This window comes from Eretmochelys imbricata, chromosome 1, assembly GCF_965152235.1.
Source record: "Eretmochelys imbricata isolate rEreImb1 chromosome 1, rEreImb1.hap1, whole genome shotgun sequence".
NCBI lineage: Eukaryota > Metazoa > Chordata > Testudines > Cheloniidae > Eretmochelys > Eretmochelys imbricata.
The window spans coordinates 121,806,714-121,828,946 of NC_135572.1; the positions used below are offsets into that span (position 1 = coordinate 121,806,714).

The 22,233-nt window shown below is 40.0% G+C and overlaps 1 protein-coding gene across 6 annotated transcripts in view; it reads right to left on the bottom strand.

The window, feature by feature from the left end:
• The window catches only part of UBE3A (ubiquitin protein ligase E3A), a 94,211-nt gene that overhangs the window by 55,052 nt on the left and 16,926 nt on the right, over nt 1-22,233 (bottom strand). The window contains exons 2-5 of one of the 6 annotated variants that reach the window (XM_077814829.1): nt 15,549-15,616; nt 5,456-5,570; nt 4,893-4,958; nt 776-820 (exon numbers count right to left, since the gene is read on the bottom strand). In XM_077814829.1, coding sequence (XP_077670955.1) covers nt 776-777 — 2 coding nt within the window. In that variant the 5' untranslated portion in view covers nt 778-820; nt 4,893-4,958; nt 5,456-5,570; nt 15,549-15,616. Of the gene's footprint in view, nt 1-775; nt 821-4,793; nt 4,814-4,892; nt 4,959-5,455; nt 5,571-6,216; nt 6,364-15,548; nt 15,617-22,233 lie in introns of those variants that run through there. The other 5 variants (XM_077814810.1, XM_077814792.1, XM_077814820.1 and 2 more) reach the window with 5 other exon arrangements.

Genomic DNA, 22,233 nt, shown 5'->3' on the forward strand with positions numbered 1-22,233 from the left:
CCCTTAAAATAACCTTGTGACCCCCGTGCAACTCCCTTTTGGGTCAGGCCCTCCAATCTGAGGAACACTGGTATCTTCCAGTGAAATCTATATAGTATAGGGTAAAAGCACCCAAAAGACTAGATTTCACAGTCAGTGACACGTTTTTCATGGCTGTGAATTTGGTAGGGCCTTAAGTATAATTTAGAGAAACATAGTGGGTGAGAGAACACCTTTTATGGGACCACCTGTTGAGTGAAGGAGAAACTTTTGAGCTCAATAGAGCTCTTCTTCAGGAGTACAATTTGACATGCTATTAGGTCTAAACGCAGGGTTGTAAGTTTCAGATACTGTATTATGCTACCATCTGCTGGCTGGTACGAAATGAAACTTCTAAAAAAATGTTATTTCAGTGAGAATTACATTTCTAGACTAAGAACCAAATACTACTCTTTTGGAGAAAAATACTAAATTGGACATAGGTCTTGCAGAGACAAGGTGGGACAGGTATTTTTTATTGGACCAACTTCTGCTGGTGAGAGAGAGAAGCTTTTGAGCTACACAGAGGTAAAGATATTACCTCACTCATTTTGTCTCTCTAATATCCTGGGACCAACTCACCTACAACAACAGTGCACAGGTTTTGCAAGGAGACAGCCAAATGATTTTCTTGTTTGTTTTTAAATGTACACTTAAAGGTTTATTTATTTTTGCAAAAAGCTGCTGTTGCATTTAGCTCAGAGGAGCGTTAAACATAATACACAAAACCCATCTAATTATTGCTTACTATACTTACATTCGGCTAGTTTCAATGTTTTCAGAGTGAGGTTCTCCTGGTGATCTGCAAGATGCAGAAAAGAAATGTTAAGCATCATTCTTTATTCTAAGAGACTAAAACATGCTGGAGAGGAAAATCAGAAAAGGAAATGTTATCTATATTGCTAGGTCTATAATGTTTATATTACTGTTAAACAGTATAAACAAGCAAATGAAATATGACTTGCTTATTCATTTTTATTAGTTTAGTTAAACTCTGGGGGAAAACATGGCTTATGTAAATATGTAATGACAAAGGCTGAGAATAAGATTAAGACAGGAACGATTCTCTAGTGAGAAAGGCAATGTTTTCAAAGCTCATAGGACAGGAAAGTATAAGAGATTTTTGTTGGTCATTTTCCCTTCCAGGCTTCACAGTCAACTATGGGCCAAATCGTCACAGCAAGTTCTGTATTAGTAAGTTGCACTGAAGTTCCTTTATCACCACAAAAACAGCTCTGTGCCAAATGGACTGATCTTGCACATGGTTGAGCCTTGTGTGGCGAGAGAGACAGAAAAGTTCAACAGAAACAAAGTGTGAAGCACCCAACACCTGAAGTAGCTGAGAATAGATTCTAGTCACCTCTCCCTCACAATGCTGTGTCCATGAACTGCAGCCCTAGGCTTGCTGTAATCCCGCAGAGCTGTTGGTGGTGACAGACTGGGGCGGTGTGTGTGGGAGGGGCAGGGGGGGTGGGTTACATGTATTTTTCTGCTCTTCCTTCCCAGCTTAAATAGATTGATGTTTCAGAAGGTGAACATTCCCAGCATGCCCCCCACATGTCATCACCCTCTTCTTAGTTATAGTGAAGCCAGCCCAGCCCATTCAGGTCACTTCCACCCCAGGGGGAGTAAGGGAGAAACTGCCTCAGCTAAAACCATTCTCCAGTACCAAAATCATTGTGTCAGCTATGAGAATTATCAACTCTCACAGCTGCTCCTGGGAGGGTGGGAATCAGCCTTTTCCAGATGAGAAGATGACTCTGTGATTGCATTATATAGCCTATCAGCCATATGATTTAGTCCTAAATGCTTAGCTAATTCTCATTACAATGTTCCTGAGTAACTGAGATTTTTTTTTTGAAGAAAAGTTTTAACATGAAACACACAAGTGAATTTTTAGTTACAAAAATAGTTTATATTTGAATAGTGTGCAAGCTCACCTAAAACTATAAAAAATGATAAAGCAAATGAAATATAAGAAATAAATATGTACTGCCAAATCACTCTACTGCAAATACAAGTATCAGCCCTTATGTACTACAGTGATGTGCCACATTACAGAAAACTTAAGGAAAAAAAACTGTCAGCCCATCCAGTTGCTCTAATTTTTTTTTTATGTATTTACAACTGATTTTAATAATTTTATAATACTGTTTTATATAGCTTTAATTCTGCGTTTAATGTACTTGCATTGTACACATATAGCTAAAGATAAACCAAATGTTTCCATACTGATTTTTATTCTGTAAGCAACTTTTGATACTATTAACTATGCTTTAATGTCTCTTCTGGGGATAAAGCTTGCTCTTCCACCCCTAAATTTTCTTACACAGAGCATAGGGATCATTCTCACTACCCCTCATATTCAATATGAAGGAAAAGCCAGTGGAGAGGATTACAAGGCATAATGGATTGCAGCTTAATTCAGTGTAGATGATAACTAACTTTGCCTCCTTTTTGTCAAACCCAGATCTGTGGAGTGTCCGTCTCCTAGCATCTGACTGAAATCAGAACCTGCATGAAAGCCACTGACTAAAACTCAGTCCAAACAAGACACAAGCGAACCTGACTGGGAGAACTGCAGCATCAAGAGGAATGGGCAGAGATTGTTTGATCTTTTCCAATAGAAAAGTTGGATGTTTTATATTAATACAATTTTATAGCCCCACAGCCTGATCCTCGTGAGCCTGAGTCAGCTGACCTCAGCTCTGAGACTAAGTGCTGCAGGTTTTTATAGCAATGTAGCCATACCTTAAGATACTCTGTATGACCTTTCCACTCTGAAGTGGATCTTAATATAGTTGCTTAAGCCTTAGTTATTTCTAAGTCTTTACCAGAATAACACCTCTATACTTTTAATAGCTATATTATATGGCTACCTATAGTCATTCCACATGTAACTGAAAGTGGACTCTTTGAAGCAGAGAATTTCTGGTAGCCTGCCTAACTGAGAGGTAGTTTCTTCACTCATGCTCCATCATTTCAACTAAGGTACTCTCTTGCTGTCTTGCTCCTGGAAACCGTTTCCGGTATAAGGACTGTTCTCAGCTGCAGGCCCTTACTCCCTGGCAGTCTTATTTTCTTATTAGATTTCATTTATACTTTACCGTATATCTTGGTGGATTTCTGTACTTCACTTATTTCCATCAACCTATTACTTATTATTTGTATCACAGTAGTGCCTAGGAAGCCCCACTCTGCTAGACACTGAACTCACAATGAAAACATGGTCCCTGCCCAAATTGTATTGCAGACGTTTAAAAGTAACTTAAGTATTTTGTATTTTTAAAAAACTTACTGTATTACTTGGGTGCTATACAGTGATAGATGGTGCAAAAATACTGAAATATTCTGAAACTCTTTATTTTCAGAGCTTTTTTTCTTTTTTAAAAAACTGATATTAATACACAGTCCTAAATGTACTCTGACCAGGTAACCATATAACTAAATTTATAATTATGCTGAAGCTGGAATTTTAATATTCAGAACCATTGGAAAGAATGGACAATGTGCACGTTTACTTTCCTCTACCTCAATATCTTCTCCCTTTAAGTCATTTGTTATCACCAGCTGATTTTTAACATTTTAAGTCTGCTACTGTTCAATTTTGCTTGCTATGGGGGTCAATTTCCCTCTATTCATTTAAAAAGAAGACTAGCAAAATGACTTCTGCCCAGCAATGAGAAAAATACAACTTTCTAGTCTCCTACTCCCAATGAACAAGCAAGTTTCCTTTGTAACATCGAACCTCCAGCAGCTGTCTAGAAAAGAGAGTCTCAAGATCATTTCTGAACGTCACCTTAAAAGCTGCAATGTTAAATTGTCAATATCCATGTGCTAGCTGACTTAAATTGAAATTACACACACTACACTATAGTGAGCCAGTTCCATTCACTTCTACATTTTCATAAACTAATGGGAAGGCAAAAAATAGTTGCTGGTATTAGGGGAATTGAAGATCAGCAGCAGCAGTTTCCAACAACATAATGCAGCAACACATTCAAAGTGAGAAGGGAAACAGAAGAAAGCAGAGACACCAGGAAAACAACAGCAACAAAAATAAAATAAAAGGAAACAGGTACCAGTCTTTGGCACCAATTTGCTGTAGAGTATATCCAGTATATTCCTATAATCTATATTCATCCCATCTGGTCTTCCAAAAGGTGACATCACTAGAGAGTAGGCACCCAACCCCAAGCTGTCCTACAGGCTGACCAGTTTATTTATTTTTAAAGTAATAGAGACCTTTATGGTTATGGAAAAATCAAGCAACTTCAGAATAAGTACAGGAGCTCACAGAATCGTTTCGGTAGATACAAAGTGCAAAATCCCTATAAGTATTTTTTCCTAGGTTTCCAGTGGTACTGTTTACAATATGATTTAGTTAATTATTATTTTTCTCATTAAACATCAGAGATTAAAAAGGACAGGACATGTTTTTAAAAAATAAAAGATGTAAGAATCATGTCAAGTTTAAAAAACTTCAAGCGAAGCTTATAACACTAATTAAAACAGTGTGGGAAATCAATCATTACAGGACTGGAAGTTCACAAATTTGATGAGCAGCTATTTATTAATATCAAAAAATTAACAAAATATAGTACTACTTTTCTAAAAATGTAAAATACTGAAGACAATTACATTATACTTAAACTGCTAAGAATAAATTAAACATGCTGAAATGTTTTCTTTCAACACCATTTGTTTAAAAATCTGAACAGAAGAGTTAAGTTACTTTACAATAACAGTTTTAACAAGACCCCAAATGCTCTTACAACTTTCAGTCTTGTATTAGATTGCAGAAACAGTGATCACAAGACACCAACTAATCTGAATACTGCAGCATGAGCTAGCAAATTCAAATGATGGCTCACTTCCAACAACACTGGGAGCAACTTCTCCATTCTGCAAGCCACTCCTTTTACCTCCACTGTAACTCCCTAGGAGAGAAAAGTAAAGGTATGCAAGTCTACTGAATTTCAGTATCATCAAGTTTCCTGGACTAATGTTTTTAGCAAATACTCACTAATTAAATGCATATTTTAATAAGAGGCTGGCAAGATATTTTTCATTATTTTTTATACTGTTATAACAGTAGTTGGAGGCTTGAAATTGTGATCTGCTTCTTACCAATGCTTTTCTTAGATCTTTGGCATACAGTGGTTTGCTGTTGAAGGGTGAACATGAGTCCTAGGATGCTGACATTTCAGGCAGCATAGGGGAGAATTACATGGACTTTCATATTAACACAAGAAAAAGTATAGGTCAAATGTTAGGTCTCGACTAACCATCACACTGTCCTTTCAAAGGCTACTTGTATTCCATTTATACAATTACCTTCAAGTCATATGAATCAACTATTCTTTAAATTAAGTATTACACTAATGATAATATTTAGTTAATTCACAAAAATACCATTAAATCTTTTTATGTTTACCTTTTACAAGTTGTGGCCATTCGGTGACATCGGGGTGATCACAGTTTTGAGTCACTGATTAAAAACAGGTTGTCACACCAGTCATTAAGTTGGACTAAGCCTAGGCTTAACAACTCTAAATAAATAAAAACAGTTAAAAGTCCTTAAAAGTTAACATTTCCAGCCAGTACACTGAATAAACATAACACAAAGATAAAATAATTACAGATGCTAAAAAATAGTTTTAGCTGATAAACTTAATGCTATGCTGCCAAAAAGAATTATAGGGCCATTCAAGACCAGCTATGATTTCTACTTTAATTCACTATAACAGATGGTACTGGTCCATATAAATGAACTTTAATACTAACCCTGAAGTTTGTTAGCTCAGTAAAAACACATACAAACCTCACTGACCAATGGAAGATATTTCATTTCAATATAAGGAACATTCAAAGATTTGGAAACATTACATAAACATGAATTACAGTTCAGTTCTCAGTATAATACTATATTTGATACTATGTTTCCTTAATATAACTCAATTTTAATTTGTTTCTAGAAAGATTGTTGGGTTTCCAGGAACTTCCATATAGCTTATTTTTTGCTATGTGTTTCATCTAAAAATAAGCAGAATGATCGAAGTCCATGCATGAAACTGGTCAGATATTTGACAGGAGCAATAAACTTTACAGTGTTTGGACATCTCGTTAGAGTGTCAGCCCCATTCATAGTACAGATTGTTTAGTCTTCTCCTTACATTTAAAAAACAATTATTTTACCTGTCAATTTTTTCCTGTGATGTGTCTCCAGTGGCATAAATTGTAGGGTTGGTCCTCTACTCTGTCAGGCAGGTGGCAGCCAATGATAACTCAGCAATACTCGTGCCCAAAGCGCCCTTGGACCACCCCAGCTGATTACTTCCATGTCTGAAAAGGAACCAGTTAGTCTCTTACCTATTTCTATTATCTGTCCTAAACTAAAATTAATGGTTAAAAAAACAATCCTCAACACTTAAAATCACCCCATTCTCTCCTCCTCCATCCCACTCCCACACTCCTAGCAGGACTGGATGGGAGTATAGTATAGAAAAAAATGTGGATCCTATATCCTGTGATGGAGTCAGCTCACAAAAAGCAGAAATTTATCTAAGTTGATCTCTTAGTGCAGAAGGATTAATTCAAGACAAGCACTGCCTTTTGTTTAAACATGTGTATATGCTACTGATACACTTAGTGAGTGAAAAAAAAATTGATTTTAGTTTCTTCTAAAAATAGTGATCAGTTAACAGTCAGTGGACACAAGTCCAGGACTGTGCAATAGCTAGGAAGTTTCCTTCAGTGAGCTCTCTCTCTCTGACCGATACAGACCTTAAGGCTCTAACTAGCATTATCTTCACACACACATATGAGCAAAGGTACATGGCCTACTGAGGTAAAAAAAAGGCTTCAGCATTCTGCAGCTGACTACCACATCTGCTAATGGCCAATTCACACAATTATTTGGTGAATAATCAGGGAGTGCATTGAAGGCTTGATACATGTCACCCAGCGAAGCCCCCTACTTTCAGCTGAACAGGTCACAAGAACCCTTGCAGAAGGGATCTAATGTTGACAAGTATTAGCAACAGTCACTAATTCTCTTCGCTGATGTATACCACAGCTCATTATGATCCTTAAAGGATTCAAACTTTTTGAAGTTTCCCAGCTCTGCCACTGACTCACTAGGACAAGTCATTTCACTATTGGGCTTCAAATTCTCCACCTGTAAAACGCAGTAATGATACTTACTACCTTTGTAATGCAGTTTGAGATCAACAGATGAGAAGGGCAAAGCGCAAATATTACTAATACCAATATCAAAATAGTGAAATGACATTTCCTTTGTACATTGAGGGTTGAATGAAAGGGAAATAGGAAAGGTGACTGGAAATATGAAAAAAAAAAAAAATCTATTCTGGAACTGCAGAAAGGGTTATTATCCCTCTTCTTCTGGCAAACCTAATGGCCACAAAGAGGAGAAATCTAAAACAATCTAGATTACTGGCTGCAACACCTCTGAAAGCATCTGAGTGAGGAAGGAATGTTAAAAAGTAACCTTATCAAAATCAAATTAAGGCTCAAGGTAACTGGGGACCTAATGGTAGAAAACAGGGGGATCTAAATGCAAATAACCATTTCCAGGAAGCTGGCACTAGGTTCAAAAGCTCAAAATAGACTGCCACATTTCCCTAAGATCATCAATGGCAGAGACATAAATCCTTAAGGTAGTGGTTCTAAAACTATTGTCCATGGATCATTAGTGGTCCACGGAATGAAATATCTGTGATCCAAGCAGGCGATGGTGATGCAAAACAGGATGAAAAGTTTACAGTATTCCTTTAGGGCATGATGACCTTTAGACCGGTCTTGTGCCATTTTCTATCTTCTCAATTTGTTTTAGAGAAGAAAAGGAGCCCTAATTGGAAGCAATGTAATTTCCTTTTTCCTTCTTGGGAAAGCAGCAGGAATTGCGTGTTTTTATTCAGTTTTGCATGGGTGCAGTGAAGCAGGTTTGTAAGGATGCATTTAGAAATGAAAAATAAATCCATGAATAACTGAATTCTAGCCCCTTCTCTTAAGCCTAATTGAAGTGCCTATAGATAGAGAAGAATGGAACCTAATTTGGCTACACCCAATATCGTTATTTTGGATAAACTGTGTGACATGAGCCATGCTACAAGTTTGAGGCATCTGGAACAGGAATGGACTTCTTACTTAATTGAAAAAACTATCTGAGTGGGGTCAAAGGAAAGTAAAGGAAAGGGGAGGGTTTTTCCCTGCAATATTCAGATGGTCTAACACCACTCACCATTTTCACAATAACTGGGCTTTTTTCCTTCCTTTTAAAGTGGTGAGGTGGACAGGATGCCAAAAAAACATTCTTGGGGATGATAAATGCACACTGTGAGCTCCTCTCCTCAGTTACCCTGATGAAGATTTATGGATTTAGAGGCCCCTCCCTTCAACTATTTTGGCCAAGTATTTTGGTGCCCAGCAGATGGAAGTGTGTGTTACACAGCAGATTTCATTCTGCTCATCTGAAGAGAACAGATTCCTGAAAAGACTATGGCTTTGCCATAGTACTACATATAGGTCACCATTGACATGGGTTCAATTCTGAATAGTATGTGTTTATAGGGACATACTTGAGCTACTCATCATAGTGCTAGCTGAACAGCTATGAGCCCCAATACTTTTCTGTGCAGACTCTTCACCTTCTACAGTTAAAGAGTTTATTCTGAGAGGGTCTCTATGTGTGCCCTGAGGATTCTGTCAGGCTTATGTCTGCAGCTTGTTAGTGTCTAGCTCCTGGAGAATGGTGCTTGCTTTTGTGCATTGCTTGTTCAGCCACCAAGGCTTTCCCCAGAAAAGGGACTGAGTTTTGCTTCCAGATTCTCCATACAGCTTTACCTACTCGAAGATGATGTAAAGTGGTCTCAGTCAGGACTGGGCCTAAGGAAAAAGGGCTGACAAACTACAGGTTGCGAGACTTTCTTGTTGGTGAAATTTGCTTCTTTAAAACCCTAATCAGAAATGACAGTTTGACCATTCTATCTGTTAGAAAAAACTTTCCTTTCTGGAGTATTTTTACTATTGTCTCCAAACATGGTAGAGGCCCATGAGAAAGAAATTATGTATGTTTGCTGCCAGGGTCAAAATATGGACAAGATGAACCAACTGCCTAAACAGAGAACTGTCAAAAAAATCTTCTGGAGAGCAGTGAAGACAGCCACCTGATTTTTCTAAAGCTGCTTGGAACAGTGCCTGGCCCAAGTGAGAAAGAAATTAACTAGATAAACTGTAGCATAATTGGTCTTAAAAGTACTTTTACACTTGACCTCTCAGAGTTTATGCTCCATTCTATTTTCCTCACTAGGATTTGACTTCCAGTTTTTAAAGGATGCCTTTTTGGATGTAACTGCCTCTTTTACTCTGCTGTTTAGCCATGTTAGTATTTTTGGGTCCTCTTACTGTCTTTTTTTGGGGGGGGGTGGGGGTGGGAGGGGGAGTGCATTTAGTTTGAACCTCTATTACGATGTTTTTAAATAGTTTCCATGCAGCTTGTAGGCATGTCACTCTTGTGACTATTCCTTTGAATTTCCATTTAACAAGCTTCCTCATTTTTATGTAATGCCCCTTTTGAAAGTTTACTACTACTGTTATGGGTTTCTTTGATATTTTTTCCCCTACAAGGTTGTTAAATTTAATTACATTATAGTTGCTATTACTGAACGATTCAGCTATATTCACCTCATGGATCAGATACAGAGTCCCATTTAGGACTCAGAAATTGCCTCTACCTTCGTGGGTTCCAGGAACTAGCTGCTGCAAGAATCAGTCATTAATAGTGTCTAAAAATTTTCTCTCTGCATCCCATCCTGAGGTGACATGTACCCAATCAGTATGGAAATAGTCAAAATCCCCCATTATTATTGGATTTTCTGTTTTTATAGCTTCTTTAATCTCTCTGAGCATTTCACAATCAATCAAAACCATCCTGGTCAGGTGATCAGTAGCATAGTCCTACTGGTATACTCCTATTATTCAAGTATGGAATTTCTATTCATAGAGATTCTGTGGTGGTTTGATTCATTTAAGATTTTTTACTAAATTTGACTATCCTTTTTTCACGTATAGTTCCACTCCCACTCCAGTAGGACTTACTCTCATTCCTGTGTGTTTTGTACTCTGGTATTATCCTATCCCATTGGTTATAATTGTTCCACCAACTTTCGTGAGGTCAGTTATATCAACATCCTCATTTAATTGCAGGTGCTCAAGTTCACCCATCTTAGTATTTAGACTTCTTGCATTTGTATACAAGCACATATAAAATTTTTCAATATTTAGTTGTCTGCCTTCATGTGATGTGATTAAATGGGACTCTTGTTTGACCGTTTCTCTTCAGTTCCTATCTGTACTTTATCAACTTCTATCCTCTCCTCTTCATTAGGATATAGAGTATCCCCTTTAATAAATCCTCTCCTAAGGGAGTCTCTATCTGAACCATGTGTCCCTCCGTACCTGTCTGCTTTCCCCATGCCCTTAGTTTAAAAATACCCTTATGACCTTTTTAATTTTACATGCCAGCAGTCTGGTTCTGTTTTGGTTTAGGTGGAGCCCATCCTTCCTGTATAGGCTCCTCCTCCTCTCAAAACATTCCCAAAAAACCTAAATCCCTCCCCCTAACACGACCATCTCATCCACGCATTGAGACCCTGTTGTTCTGCCTGTCTAACTGTCCCTGCACATGGAACTGGAAGCATTTCAGAAAATGCTACCAGGGAGGTTCCGGACTTTAATCTCTTACCTAGCAGCCTAAAGGTCCTCTATCCTACCTTTCCTTACGTCATGGGTACCTACGTTTACCACGACCACTGGCTCTTCCCCAGCACTGCACATAAGTCTATCTACATGTTTTGAGAGATCTGCAACCTTTGCACCCAGCAGGGAATTCACTATGTGGTTCTATCTGTCATCACAAACCCAACTATCTATATTTCCACTGATCAAATCCCCCAATACTATTACCTGGCTCTTCCTTGTGACTGGGGTTCCCTTTCCAAGAAGTGGTCTCCTCAGTGCGAGAGGATACCACCTGGAAGGAGGGTCCCAACTATGGGATTGTTTTTCTCCCCTCCAGCTTGATATTCTCCTTTGAGTCTTTCATCCTCCTCAACAACACAGAGGCTGAGGGACCGGCGGTGACACCGCGCTACTGAGTCCCTGAAAGTTTCATCTGTGTACTTCTGTCTCCCTTCACTCCTCCAGTTCAGCCATTGCAATCTCAAGAGCCCATATTAGTCTCTGAGGGCCATGAGTTGCTTGCAACAACTGCACACGCATGCCATATGCCTACAAAGAAGCTAATCGTATGTGGCGCATTCAGTGCAATAAACTTGATAGCCCTGTTCTGCCACTGGACTTCAGCATGCATTATTTTTACTCTTGTAGAGGTTTTAGTTTGTTTGTTCTTTTCTGGGGGAGAGGAGGGGTGTTATTTGCCGAAGTTTAGAGTAAGGCGTATCTGGCTCTCACACACCACCACAAAACTCCTGTTTGCGTCTCCTGTTCGGTAGCTCCCTCTGGTTGCTCAGGAGCTGGCTTTTTAAACTCGTTTTCCATGAGATAGCCATGCTCCTTTGACAAGGGATCCTAAAAGCAAAAGGGATAGCGTAGAGGAACAAGAGAGATGCAATCATAGAGCCCTGTGAATGTGTTCCAGCAAAGAGGAGTGTGGAGAAAGAGAAACCACCAAAGGACGGAGTAAAGCTAGAGAGATGGCACTTCTACAAAATTCAGTGATGGACAGGATGAGGTCAATATAGTTGAACTGCTCATTAATAGTGATCATAACGTAATTAAATTTAACACCCTTGTGGGAGGGAAAATGCTAAAGAAGCTCTCTCCAGTGGTATTTAACTTCAGAAAGAGGAACCACACAAAAATGAGGAAGCTAGTTAAATGGAAATTAAAAGTTACAGTCGCAAGAGCGACATGCCTGCAAAATGCATGGAAACTATTTAAAAACACCATAATAGAGGCTCAAACTAAACGTATAACCCAAATTAAAAAAACATAGCAAGAGGATCAAAAAAGTGCCACTATGGCAAACAACAATGATAAAGTAAAAGAAGCTGTAAGAGGTAAAAAGGCATCCTTTAAAAATTGGAAGTCAAATGCTAGTGAGGAAAATAGAAAGGAGCAGAAAATCTGGCAAGTCAAGTGTAAAAGTATAATTAGGCAGGCCAAAAAAGAATTTGAAGAGCAACTAGCAAAAGACTAAAAAAAGAACAGCAATAAATAAGTCAATAAAAAAATTAAGTACATTAGAAGCAGGAAACCTGCTAATTAGTGGGGCCACTGGACCATCGAGGTGCTAAAGGAGCATTCAAGGAAGACAAGGCCATTTCAGAAAAGCTAAATAAATTCTTTGCATCAGTCTTCACTCCACTGGACATGAGGGAGATTCCTACACCTGAGCTACCTTTTTTAGGTGACAAATCTGAGGAACTGTCTCAGATTTAGGTGTCAGTAGAGGAGGTTTTGGAACAAACTTATAAATTAAACAATAAGAAGTCACCAGGACCATATGGTTTCAACCAAGAGTTCTACAAGAACTTAAATATGAAACTGCAGAACTACTAACTATGGTACGTTTTCTATTGCTTAAATCAGCCTCTATTCCAGATGATTGGAAGGTAGCTAATATACAGTCCACCTGTGGAACTCATTGCCAGGAGATGTTGTGAAGGTCAAAATTATAACTGGGTTCAAGAAAGAATTAGATAAGTTCATGGAGGATAGGTCCATCAGCGGCTATTAGCCAAGATGATCAGGGATGCAATCACATGCTCTGTGTCCCCCTAAACCTCTGACTGCCAGAAGCTAGGCTTGGTCAATAAGGGACAGATAACTGCCATGTTCTGTTCATTCCCTCTGAAGAATCTGGCTCTGGCCTCTGTCAAAAGACAGGACACTGGGCTAGATGAACCACTGGTCTGACCCCGGGTGGCCATTCTTATGCTCTTTTGCCTGCATCTGCTATCTCTAGCCTTAGGACTCATTTATTTCTCTACATGAGGTATGTCCAGCCTTGCATTTCAGACTCTTTCCTAGGTTTTCTTTTGGATAGGTTGCTCTTACCTTAGGTTCAGCATGAACAAAAGCCATTTATTTTTCCTCCTATACACTGTCCACTACCTCTGTTCATCACTGTCAACATGAGTCTCCATCATAAAGTGATAAAATCTGGAAGTCATTTGAACTCCAACTCTCACTTGGGTCATAACCAAATCTTGCTCCATCTTTCTCCCCATCATAAAAAAGAATCCATTCCTTTTCGTCTTTTGCAATGGCAAAATAACTTGTTTACATCTCAATCACCTCCATCACTGTAAATTCCTCCCAGTCTTTGATACCCACAGCTGCTGCTGAAACTACCTTCCATATCAGCTGTTAGACCACATCACCCCCTTTTAAATTCTTCTAATGGCTCCCTCTTGCCCTATGTATCAAATTTAAAGTTCCTGTCCTTGCAACAAAGATAGTACACAGTTCCACTTCAGCCTTCACGTTTGACCTTTTGTTCCATCAAGCCTCTTCTCCACCTGTGATCCCCTCATTAGTTTCCTTCTCACACTCCTATCTTCTTTCTTGTTGCTTCTTATGCAGATTACCTTCCCAGTGTCTGTTCACCAATCCTCACCATCCCCTGACAGCTCTTAAAAAACAAAACAAAACAAAACTTCCCCCATATTACCTACAGGATGTGATTGTGCTCTCTCTCTCTCTCTCTCACACCCTCCCCGCCGTCACTTACTGGAACTACTAAGATGTGCAGATACTAAAACGGAATAACCATTTGATTATGTTCCTGTAATCATCATCCTTCTTGGTGTTCCCCACACCTAAAATTAGATTGCAAGTTCTAAAATGGGGTAAGGAATGTTCCCTTATTTTATAAAGTGCCTAATTTGTCTAGTATACATTCAGGGACTATGTTAAAAAAAACCAACCATGACAAATAGTTACATCATTCAGAGCAGAGTGGCCAATAGGAGAAAAGTCAGCATAAAAGTAGTGGCCTAGATTTCAACAGGAGCTGTTACCATCCACAAAACTTTTTGCAACTGAGGAGCAATTTTTTGGAGAACAAGAAGCAGGTGGGTGGTCTCAGAGGTGCTGTGGGCACAAAAATGACTGAGCAGTCACTAGCTGCTACCTGCTTGACAGAGCAGAGGACCAATTTCTAAAGTCTCCCAAGAACAACTGTATTATGAAAAGGAAACATCACAGCTCTTGCAAAGAGTTACATCCGTCACGAAAGCAAAATCTATAGCTAAGGTTGTAACTCAATTTTCATTATAAAGCTCACCCCCCCAACAGTTTTACATTGTTCGTAACTCTTTAAAAACCTCTTTCCTTCTGGGCCAATCCTTCAATACTTTAGCACAACAAACTTTTTTGGGGGGCTGCTTTTTAAAAAACAAAAAACCCCCCCAAAAACCTATGCAACTCCCCCCAGATGCATTCAGCAGTTCTTTAATTAGGAACACCACCTCTTCCCACATTTAAACTGTTTCAAAAAACATTCTGTATACTATTCAAAAGTGGCTGAAGTTTAAAACTTAAGCATTCCAATTCCATAACGTTAGTCTTTATTAATGGACAGTCACTCAGTAAACTAGAAAAAAATGTAACAATGATTAAAAACATCACTTTGGGCATGTGCAGTTCTAAAAGGTTTTCAGTCAATTACTGGTCACTACACTCGGAAATTTTAGAATTCTGCAGCTATGTTTTTTTGTATCTACACAAAAGTACACTTGAAAACCTAGCTAGTTATGCAACTGTTTTGAACACTATGGTTTTTCTTCTCTTACCCATATTTTTACCCCATAAAGTTTAAAGGTTGCAAGATATTTTAAAAGTTTAAAAATTAAAAATTAATTTTGCTACACTGCACATATGTAATATTTTCAGTTCTAAGTTACACTGTTAAAAGTATCAACAAAAAAGACACAGTGTGCACTACAACCACTTTAACATTACTATTAGAACCTTAATTTCTGCATTTTCTGATATTTCAATTTCTAAACTGAAAGCTATGTTAATATCAGCTTTTGCACTGAATGCTGTTGTACCTCTTATTTTGTACTTTTAAATTAGCAACTGAAGTTTCAAACTTCTAGAAATTTTGCAAATGTGTTCAGCAGTTAGATCAAAATTAAAAGTTGTCTCAATTCTGATTCAATCCACATAAGTACAAATATATAGTAACAGTAGTATGTTAGGTTTGTGAAACAACTTTAAAGGGGGCTCATCAAGGCTACATCATTTTGTGCTTCATTTACTGAATCCCTGAATGTCAAGTGACTGCCAACTGTCAGAACTGCGTATCATAAGGGAAGAGATATTACAACTTAAATGTTTGAAAATAAAAGAAAATGTCTCAGTACTTCCCCTAAATGGAGTTTTTGTTATAATTCTCATTTTTATAGGCAAGTTTTGTTAAAGAGACAGTTGGCAACAAGTTGCATGTACAACACATGAAAATACAGTAGACATACCATATTTTTCCACAGCTTCAGAAGTTTGTCCTTGCAAATTATGAAATGGATTTCCACTGTTTCTGGACCTATAATACAAAACATCACATTTCAGTTTTTGCACTGACGAACAAGTTCAACCAACGTGGAACAAAACAAAGCAGCCTTGAAAAACTAGTGTCATTTACTGGATGAACGTTCTCAAACAAAAAACATGTTATGTGCACAAAAACAAACAGAGTGTAATTCACAAACAGATACAATGTTTACAAACACATATGCAGCATTAAGGAAAACTGTGAAAAATCAAAACAAAAAAATGCCTTTTTCTGTTCTCCTTGAGGATGTAAAAAGACTTTCCCAAGAGACCCACATAATCTAATATAAATATCCATTTCCCTCTCTTTGATGTAGGATCTTGGGAAAGCCTTTGGAGAGATTGAGATGTATAACTGCAAAAAAAATTTAAGGCTGCCGTTACACATCATAAAGCAGCAGAAAAGAAGAAAAAAAATCACATTTTTTTGGTGTTTTTGCTGAACATTTAATCTTTGAATGTTATAATGAATTCCTTTTTATGGAGTTGTAACTATCAGTAGAATCAAGCATAAAACTGACAACAAAATCTGCCTTAGCATATTACCTTATTTTATTCTATTTTATTTTTGTGGCAATTAAACTACTCATTTAGAAATTTACTTTTGAGGGAATAGGTGACAAAAAAATGTATCGTATATACTTGTTCAAAAGCCGAATTTTTTTAATAAAAAAGGGAAGCATCAGAGAAGGGGGTCGGCTTATGAACGGGTATAGAGAGGGAGAGGTGGGACACAGCCCCTCCCCCCAACAGAGGGAGCAAGGAGAGGCAGCAAAGCCAGAAGGGAAGAGGCGGGGCCAGAGTCGCTTCGCTTCTGGCCACGCTGCTCTCCCCCGAGCCTCCGAAGCAGCTGCGCTGCCTGGCCCGGCCCGCCGGAGTAGGCTGCTGCTGCGCCGCCCGGCCCTCCCCAGATAAGGTGGGAAGGGATGGGATGGGGAGAGTGTGGGGTCGTGGGGGGGGGTGGTCACGTGGGGGGTGGTCACAGGGGTTACTCCCCTGATCCCCAGCTTCTTCCCCGCAAAATACGTCCCCACCAGTTGCTGTCCTGGCCCTTCAGGGTAAGCAGCTAGCATGCCAGGACACTTTGTTTACTTAGGTTTACCTCTGTGCCTGCGGATGCTCGAGGTAAACAAACCATCTCGGCTCGTCAATGGCTCATCCTTATGGCCCGGGAGCCAAAATTTGCTGACCCCTAAATTATAGGGTCGTCTTATGAATGGGTCATAAAAATTTTTAATTTGTACTTATCCATCTTGTGGGGGTTGGCTTATAAATGAACAGGCTTATGATTGAGTATATATGGTACTCAGAGTTAATGCTGAGTCTTTTAAAGCTGTGTTACTGTGGTTCAATAGATAAAAATGGTCAGATCATTAATTTAGTACAGAATACCATCTTTGGGTACTTTGAAATGAAATAATAAAAGGAACCATTAGGATCATCTAGTCCAACCTTCAACACAGGGCATAGAATGTCATCATGCAATTCCTGCCTCAAGTCCACAACTTCTGATGCAGCTAGAGCAAATCATTCAGAAAAACATCCAATCTTGATTTAAAGATGCCAAGGGATGGAAAATCCATCACATTCCTTGGTAAATTGTCACTAAGTAGACCGCGTTTATTTAGGCTATGTTTACACTAACGAACTTACAGTGGCACAGCTGCACGATGCAGTTGTAAGATCGCTTGTGTAAACCACTCTATACAGACGGGAGACCTCTCCCATCAACATAATTAAACCACCCTCAAGAAGTGGTGGTAGCTACGTTGGCAGGAGAGAGTCTCCTGTTAACATAGCGTTGTCCACATCAGCGCTTCTGTCAGAGGGTTTTTCCCCCCCACACCCCTGAGCAACATAGATTATATTGCCAAAAGTACTAGTGTAGACATATCCTTAGTCTCACACTGCATGCCAAATTTTTCAAGACCAGATTTTTTTCCATTTTTTCCCTTCCCCATTCTGAACTCTAGGGTACAGATGTGGGGACCTGCATGAAAGACCCCCTAAAGCTTATTCTTACCAGCTTAGGTTAAAACTTCAAGGTACAAAATTTGCCTTGTCCTTGAACCCTATGCTGCCACCACCAAGCGTGTTAAACAAAGACCAGGGAAAGAGCCCACTTGGAGATGTCTTCCCCACAAAATATCCCCTCAAGCCTTACACCCCCTTTCCTGGGGAAGGCTTGACAAAAATCCTCACCAATTTGCATAGGTGAACACAGACCCAAACCTTGGATCTTAAGAACAATGAAAAAGCAATCAGGATCTTCAAAGAAGAATTTTAATTAAAGAATCAGCTCTGTAAAATCAGGATGGTAAATACCTTACAGGGTAATCAGATTCAAAACATAGAGAATCCCTCTAGGCAAAACCTTAAATTACAAAAAGACACAAAAACAGGAATATACATTGCATTCAGCACAACCTATTTTACCAGCCATTTAACAAAAGGAAATCTTAACGCATTTCTAGCTAGATTACTTACTAACTTAACAGAAGTTCTGAGGAGTTATGAAGAGCATTCCTGATCTGTTCCCGGCAAAAGCAACAATAAGTACCCGCAATTATTTCATAATCTTTAATATTTTTAGCACACAGATTCACTTAATAAAGATGATTTCTCTCTGGTAATACACATACTCTGTATTCTTTGGTGCCATCACATCTATTCCAGTAAAAGATTAGTTACTCACAAGTGGAACTGTGACCTCTAAGCTATGCAAACCACATGAAAATTTGTCTTAAAACTTTATTCAACAATGTAGCTTGTGTGGCACATGAAACAAAGCTACTACTTTACTGAACACTTCCGACAACTACTCTGACACCCATGGCATGCGACTGGGACTAGGAAATTAAAATTACGAGCAACAGTGTGCCACATTATTATTTTATGTTAGAATATGAATTTAAAAAAATGCATCATATGAAAACACATGAATTGCTCAATCTGGAAAGGAATAAATGGAGGTGATTGCTATGTTTACAATTTTCCTGGAAGCAGGGGATACTGCAGAGAATCCGAAACAAGCAAAGTTCTCCACACACTAAAAGTGGCAGGTCCAGAGACATTTCAGCAGTAGCACGAAGAGGATTACAAGCTACTAAATCAGTCATTAAAGAATTTAAACAATACTGTGACCAACACAGGAATATCAGGTATCTAACGAAGTGGCTGGCAACCTGAAAAGATAAACAGCAATCTGCAAAGCCATACCATGCATATCAAGTTAACACACATGATGAAACGAAGGAAGAGAATACCTCTCTGTCTGAGAACATCCAGAATTCTAACAATGTACTAAGAGAAGTACCGTAAATTCAACCAGTCACTGAACATTTATGATCATAATTAAAAGTAAGAGGGTAACAAGAGGGTAACTCCTAGATAGCCCAGCTATGACTGAGACCCTACCATGTTAGGCATTGTACAAAACAGAAAGTTCCTGCCCCTCGGAATTTACAATCTAAAAAGAAAAGACAAAGCAGGAGAAGTAGGGACAAAGACAATTTGCCTAAGGTCACACAGACTGTGGCAGAGCCTGGAACAGAACCCAGGTGTCCTGACTCGCTGTCCCTGACTCATTGTCTTCCAACATTCACCACCACCAACAGCAGATGGAATCTGTCTCAGCAGCTGAACAGGCCACTGTAGAAGATCTTTGAGAAGTACACCTCTACCCCCGATATAATGCGGTCCGCGGGAGCCAAAAAATCTTACAGCATTATATGTGAAACTGTGTTATATCGAACTTGCTTTGGCCCCCCCTGCTCCTTGTCCCCTGACCGCCCCCTTCAGAGACCCCCCATCCCTAATCACCGCCAGGACCCCACCCCCTACCCAACCCCCCTGCTCCCTGTCCCCTCAATGCCCTGCCCTGACAAGCACTCACCGGCAGTGGCGGGAGGCGGAGCAACGTGGCCGCAGCCCGCTCCACTCCACCAGCTCCCAGTCCCGGCGCTTCGCTTCCCACCACCGGTGAGTTGGGGGAGGTTGGGGAAAGGACGCCCCCCACACTCACCGGGGGCGGGAAGCGGAGTGCCGTGGCTGGGAGTTGGCAGAGTGGAGCAGGCTGGGGCCAGGCTGCTCTTCTTCCTGCCACTGCCGGTGGGGGACAGGGGGGGGATCCCTTCCCCCAAGGCCCCTCCCCCGAGCGACACAGCTGGAGCCAGGGTGAGGGAAGCAGAGCGGGCTGCTCCCGGCCCCGCACTAATCACCCAGGCCACTCTGGGCCTGCAGGGCCCCCAAAAGTGCCCCCCCATAGCTCCTGCCTCCCAGACCTGGGGTGGGGGAGGGGGGAGAAGAGGCCTACTTTACCATGTAGTATGTGAACCCGTGCTGTATCGGGTCACGTTATATTGCAGTAGAGATGTAGCTACATGATCAGGAAACATCTGAGCTTCAGAGTTCATAGTTATTGTCCAATAAGAAGCAGAATAATCCTGTCAAAGTGGTTCATGACATCCACATGACCGCCAGCTTAAGACACTCTATCTGTGTTTTACTAACTGGCACTTTTAGGTTTGGTTACCTGTTCCATTCTATTTTAAAAATGTCCAAGTAAGGGGGGAGACGGGAAGGGGTGGTGGTGAGGTAAGCTAAGCCCTGAATTCAGCGGACACAAACCCCTGGCAAGTGACAGGGGTCTAGACTTACGTAACCCTGACCCATGTCATGTGACTGGAACAAAAACCCAAAGATTAGTTTTTTACCAGCACTCCTATGACACACATCTTTACTATAATAAGAAACAAAATGATGTCGTACAGGCTATCATAGTGGACATTGCCAAAAAAACTGCTGTTTGGAACTGGTCCAAATAACTGAGAAGAAAACAGAGAGACTAGGTGTGTGAAGTAATATCTTTTATTGGAGCAACTTCTGTTGGAGAGAAAGACAAGCCTTTGAGCTTACACGGAGCTCTTCTTCAGGTCTGTGAAGTGTACTCAGTCCTGGTCTACTCTACAAAGTTAGGTCGATGCAAGGCAGCTCACACTGACCGAGTTGTGTACGTCTACACTGACTGCCTGGCTTGGCGAGCATATCTAGTAGCTGTCCATAGCTGAGTGCAATTGGCCTGTTGATCATGCTGGCTACATGCTACAAACGCACTCCTGCCTGGAATATACAAGAGATATTTTTCAGAGTAGCAGCCATGTTAGTCTGTATCCGCAAAAAGAAAAGGAGTACTTGTGGCACCTTAGAGACTAACAAATTTATTTTAGGCAACTAAGCCTAAAAGTGTCATTAGGAAAAACACTCTCATTCAAAGATGCTGGAAGGTGAGCACCGAATTCCATGAAAGGCTGAGTCAGGTCCAGAAAGCCTTGAAGGATTTACAAGTCCAATGGGTGGGACATCAGCATGCTCTTCAGCATTAGGGCAATCTGCAGGCTGCTCAAGCCTCCATTTTGAGCTCCTCAGTGACAATGGGAACAATCATTAATGAAAATGTGACACTGTCCAAGAAATGCCAACAACTTGGGCAAAAAGTAGGGGAATTAGAGAAAGAATTAAAAACATTTCATCTGTCCTTTGAGTTTTACTGCAGGAGAACCAGGGATGGAAACAGGCAGCCTCCCACGGTCACTGCAATCAAACCTTTGCTAAATTACAAATGCAGTTGCAAGTAGGGGTAAGATGGCTTCCATTATAGGTTCCCATGCAACAGAGTCCTCATCCTCCTTCTCCTCAGAGGAATGACAATGAGGGAGATTTATATCCCTCATATTATGATTATGAATGTGATTTATGTCATGATGTTCCAGATCAGAGAGATTGTCACCCTAATTCAGTCAAGCTTCAGAGGGGTAGCCGTGTTTGCCACTTTTACAGATCCAGACTAAGAGTCTTGTGGCACCTTATAGACTAACAGACGTATTGGAGCACGAGCTTTCATGGGTGAATACCCACTTTGTCGGAAAGCTCATGCTCCAATACGTCTTTTAGTCTAAAAGATGCCACAAGACTCTTTGCCTAATTCAGTGGTTCTCAGCCTAGCCAATCAGCACACAGCTGTGGCCCATGTGACATCCTTGGGGCCATACAGGTAGTACTGGATGCGGCCCACAATGGTAAATAGGTTGAGAACCATTTCCCTAATCCAATGGTCCCTGTCACTAGAAGCCATCATGTCAGGTGGAGACCCACTGAGGGGGGCGATCAAAATGGTGACAGCGAAGAAGTGGTAAATGAGACTACTTCACTTTTTCCTGAACAAATTTGAGCCATTGTTCCATCCATGGGACCTGTAACAAGAGCTGGCTTCCAAACTGGGAAAGAGAAGCTAAAATAAATGAATGGACAAATCAAGATTTTTGTTTAGTGGTTGCGGTTTCACTGACACCCAATCTCAAATCAGATATTCCCACTGAGATTATAGGTAAACATCTAGATGAGAAACCACAATTAAGAGAAGCTAAAAATAATCTAGTGCCACACTCTTATGGGGAACTAATTTGTAGAATACAAAACAAAGGGAGAATAAGAGCCCTCAGGATTTTGAAGCTCAGGATTTTGGGGAGGTTATGATTTAATCTTCCCAGATGCCAACTGTGATAATCTGGTCTACAAATGTTAATAGTAGGATTCCATCCTGATTTTAGG